The following is a 4,376-nucleotide window of genomic DNA, read 5'->3' as shown; positions in this document are numbered from 1 at the left end:
GGCCTTGGCGCGGCCGAGGGGCGACGTGCGCGGGGGGCCGCCGCGGCGGGCGCGGGCCCCGGCGCGTCCCCAAGCGCGGCTCTCCCCCAGGAACAAGATCCTCATCTTCGGGCTGCTGGAGGAGACGGCGCTGGCCGCGTTCCTGTCCTACTGCCCGGGCATGGGGGTGGCGCTGCGCATGTACCCGCTCAAGTGAGTGCCCCGGCGCCGCGGCGGCCCCGCTGCCCACGGCGGCACTGACACCACCCACGGTGGCACTGACACCACCCACGGTGTCCCCCGCTGCCCACGGTGGCACTGACACCACCCACGGTGGCACTGACACCACCCACGGTGTCCCCCGCTGCCCACGGCGGCACTGACACCACCCATGGTGGCACTAACGCCGCCCACGGTGGCACTGACACCACCCACGGCAGCACTGACACCACCCACGGTGGCACTAACGCTGCCCACGGTGGCACTAACGCCGCCCACGGTGGCACTAACGCTGTCCCGCGCAGGGTCACCTGGTGGTTCTGCGCCTTCCCCTACAGCCTCCTCATCTTCGCCTACGACGAGGTGCGCAAGCTCATCCTGCGCCGCTACCCCGGCGGTGAGTGTCACCGTGTCCCCCTGGGGACAACGGGGTCCCCTCCTGTGCCCCCAGCACGGGCATTGCACTGGGGGGCACCAACAGGGGGAGGTGCCCCCAAAGTTGGGAGTACCCAACGGTGAGGGGGGCACCCCAAGGGAATGGGGTGCACTCGTGGAACAAGGGGAGCGCCCCCCAGGAGGGGAAGGGGCACCCAAAGGGACTGGGGGGCACCCAGGGGGTGACTGAGGGCAGGGGGGACACCAGAGGGCATTGGGGGCACCCAAGGGCGGGGGGCAGCACTCATAGGGAGGGTGCCAGGAGGGTAGGGCTGCCTAAAGTGTGGGGGGGACACATTTTGGAGGGGGGTTACCCTCATCTCAGCCCCCCACTAACCCGCCGCCCTTTCCCCAGGTTGGGTGGAGAAGGAGACCTACTACTAGGTGCCAACGGGGGCACCGGGACCCCCCCAGGGGTGCTGGGACCCCCCCGATCGCTGCCCACGTCACCCTTTAACTGTGGCCCCGGTACTAACCCCAGGGCTGGCACCGCCTGGGGGGGCTGTGTCCCAGCCCCCTCCCCTGCCGCGGGGCCCCGGCGTCCGGCCCTGCCCCAGCCCGATGCCCCCACGGTGAGCACAGCCCCCCCCCGCCCTGGCCCCTCTTTTGGAGCAATAAAATGATTTTAGCCCTGCCAGGCGTGTGCCCACCCCGGCCGTGTCTGTGCCATGGGGCAGCCTGGGGGCCCAAGGGGCACCAAGGACGGACGGGGGGAGGGATTTGGGGACACAAAGGACGGGGGCTGGGGCAGTGACCCCCTCCTTCCACAGGTGTCCCGCGAGCTGCTGCCCCCCAGGCCCCCGTGTGCCCCCTGCCCCACACACAGCCCCTGGTGACCCGTGGTGTCCTCTCTGTCCCCAAGCTCTGCAGCGACTCCACATCCCCCATGTCCCCAAGTGCCCTGATAGCCCCCACGTCCCCCGTGACCTCTGCGTCCTCCAGGGTCCCCAGTGCCCCCGTGTCCCTCATGTTCCCCATGTCCTCCATGGTCCCCAAAGTTCTCCATGCCCTGTGGTCCCCAGGTGCCCTGATAAACCCCTATATCCTCCATGTCCCCACATGACCCCCATGTCCCCAATACCCTCCGTGTATCATTTGCTCCTCTGGTCCCCCATGTCCCCAGAACCCTCACGCCCTTATGTTCTCTGTCCCCTAACCTCCCCATCCCSCGTTTCTCCAAACCCCGCTTCCTTCCCATAAGCCTGTGATCCCCCGTGTCCCCAAGGTGTCCCCAAGGGTGGCACCCCCAATGAGGCCAAACCCTGGGCAGGGGGCAGCACCAATAACCCCCCCCCAGGGGTTTCTCACCACCCCAAATCCGGGCAGCTGCTGGGTATAAATAACCGGGTGGCCCCGCGGCTACCCGCGGGCGCGGGCACCTGTCCCCAGCCCTGGGCACTCGCCGTCCCCRAGGCAGCGTGGCCCCGGCGCAGGCCTCACCGGTGCTGGTGGCACGTGTGTGCACGTGTGTGCACGCGTGTTGTGTGCAGCAAGCGCCCTTGCACACGCGTGTGCGCTCCCCTTTGCGTGTGCCGCCAGCACGGCCTCCTCGCGCCCATGGGAATGGGGGTTTGGGGAGGAGGGCGGCTGAGCCGGGAGCACCGGGGGTCCGGCGGGACCCTCGCCCGCCCGGACGCCGGGGCCCTGCTGAGTCGGCAGCGCGGCGGGGCGGCTCCAGCCCCGCTCAGGTTTCGCCCGTGGGGTTTCGGTGTCTGACGCCGTTTAAAAATAAGGAGGCTCCGACTCAGGGTCATTCGAAACCGGGGACGAGCGCGGGGCGGCCGGGGTGGCCTGGCCACCGCGGCCGGGCTGGTGCCGGGGAACAGGGGCCGCTGGCCCGGGCACCCCACAGCATCGTCCCCAGGGTCCTGCACACCCCACGTCCCTGGGCATGGGGGTCCTGCGCATCTTTATTCTTCTCCGTGGGGGTCCTGCGCTCCCATAGACCAGACCATGGGGGTCCTGGGCATCCTGGGCACCCGTTCACCAGGAATGGGGGCCCTGGACACCCATAGTCGTTGCATAGAGGGTCCTGGGCACCCACATCCCCATGAATGGGGGCCCTGGGCACCCACAGTCTTTGCACAGAGGGTCCTGGGCACCCGCAGTCCTTGCACAGAGGGTCCTGGGCACCCACACCCCCATGAATGGGGGTCCTGGGCACCCATAGCCCAAGTCATGGGGGTAGAGGACGCCCTAAGCACCAACGTCTCCGGGCACGGGGGGGTCCCGGCCACCCCCCACCCCCATACAGGCCTCTCACATCCCCCACTCTCCGGCGCCGGGGGGTCCCCRGCACCTCACAGCTCTATTCCTATAGGGGGTCCTGCACACCCATAGCCCGTGCATGGCATGGGGGGGGGGTCAGCCCCTGTGCCCCCCTGGGGCCACTTTGCACCCTCCGCGAGGTGCCCAGGCCCAAGCTGGGGGTGCCAGGGGGGTCCCCGGTGCCTGGATCGGTGCCCACTGAGGGGGAACAGGGAGACCCGACACTGGAGATGAGGACGGGGGTCCAGGCCCCCCACTTGGGGGGACCCGCTTTTCCGCTGAGCCAGTGGTCAGCAGCCCCAGCGGATACCTGATCCAAGGGGACAGAGGTGACAAAATATCATGTCCCTCCTCCTGCCGGCCGGTGACAGAGCTGGGCAGCTGGTGGCCATGGGGCTGGGGGCTGCGGGGAGGGGGAACCCCGCAGCCCTCGTCCCCAGGGGTGCCCAGAGCCTTGCCAGGGTGCTGGCCCCCCGTCCTGGTGGCCTTGGGGACATGCCTGGCGTGTCCCCGTGTCCATGCAGGGACACTGAGCGCGCCCAAGGCTGGGAGCACTCAGCACCCAAGGGACCCACAGGGCCGGCGAGGGGACCAGCCCCCCGGGAGCCCCCAGGCCTGGTGGGCACCGAGGGGCTCCCCAAGGCTGCGGATGGGGCTGAGCCACCAGGGTGCCGGTGGGAGCAGCCCACGGGGCGGCCTTGGGGACAGCCCGTGGCGTCCCCCGCTCCGGTGGCTCTGTGACCCCGGGCTCCGCTCCTTATTTTTAGTCTCCCTCCTCCCGCCCCCCCGCGCTGTCCCCTTCTCTCCGGCTCCTTTTTCCTTTCTTAATATGGTGCTGGAGCCTGGGAAGATGGAGGGAAGGAAACAGGCAGGGACGGAGGGCGGCAGCCTGGGACCTGGGGACACCATACATATATAGGGACGGGCTATGGGGGGGGGACCCAGGCCACCCCCAGCCCCTTTTATGCCCTGTAGCCACGCTGGCACCTGACTGGGGTCCCTGGGCGGAAGGGGGGCTGCCCCCCTGTCTGTCCGTCTGTCCCCTCGGGGCTGGGTGCCCCTCGCCCCGGCCGGAAGGGGCCGTGTCCGTCTGTCCTGCCCGGGGCTGAGTGGCTGCCCCCCCCCCCGGGGCCGTGTCCGTCTGTCCTGCCCGGGGCTGAGTGGCTGCCCCCCCCCTGGGGGCCGTGTCCGTCTGTCCTGCCCGGGGCTGAGTGGCTGCCCCCCCCCCGGGGGCCGTGTCCGTCCGTCCCCCCGCGGGAGCCGGCAGGGAGCCGTGTGTGCAGCCCCCAGTCGGGACCTGTGGGTGCCAGCTGGGCTGCGTCCGTGCGTCCGTCTGCGCGCCCGTGCGCCCCTCCCGCTGCAGGGGCCRCCGTCCGCCCGTCCCCAGGGCTGTGCCCGTGTGTCCCCTGCTCGGGGACATCCGCCAGCCACCCCGGGCGCTGCGCCACCGTCCCCGGCCGGCGCCGCTCCTCTGT

General features: G+C 70.3%; 1 protein-coding gene across 1 annotated transcript in view; it reads left to right on the top strand.

Annotated features, from left to right (window-relative positions):
• Positions 1-1,017, top strand: part of LOC112955223 (sodium/potassium-transporting ATPase subunit alpha-2-like) — an 11,293-nt gene extending 10,276 nt beyond the window's left edge. The window contains exons 17-19 of the mRNA XM_026048502.1: positions 91-192; positions 504-595; positions 989-1,017. Of these exons, the coding sequence (XP_025904287.1) occupies positions 91-192; positions 504-595; positions 989-1,017 (223 nt within the window). The remainder of the gene's footprint in view (positions 1-90; positions 193-503; positions 596-988) is intronic.
• The last annotated feature ends 3,359 nt before the right edge of the window (positions 1,018-4,376 follow it).

This window comes from Nothoprocta perdicaria, unplaced genomic scaffold (genome assembly GCF_003342845.1).
Source record: "Nothoprocta perdicaria isolate Ctin4 unplaced genomic scaffold, notPer1 scaffold_544, whole genome shotgun sequence".
Classification (NCBI taxonomy): Eukaryota; Metazoa; Chordata; class Aves; order Tinamiformes; family Tinamidae; genus Nothoprocta; species Nothoprocta perdicaria.
This window is presented reverse-complemented; position numbering and strand designations above follow the sequence as displayed.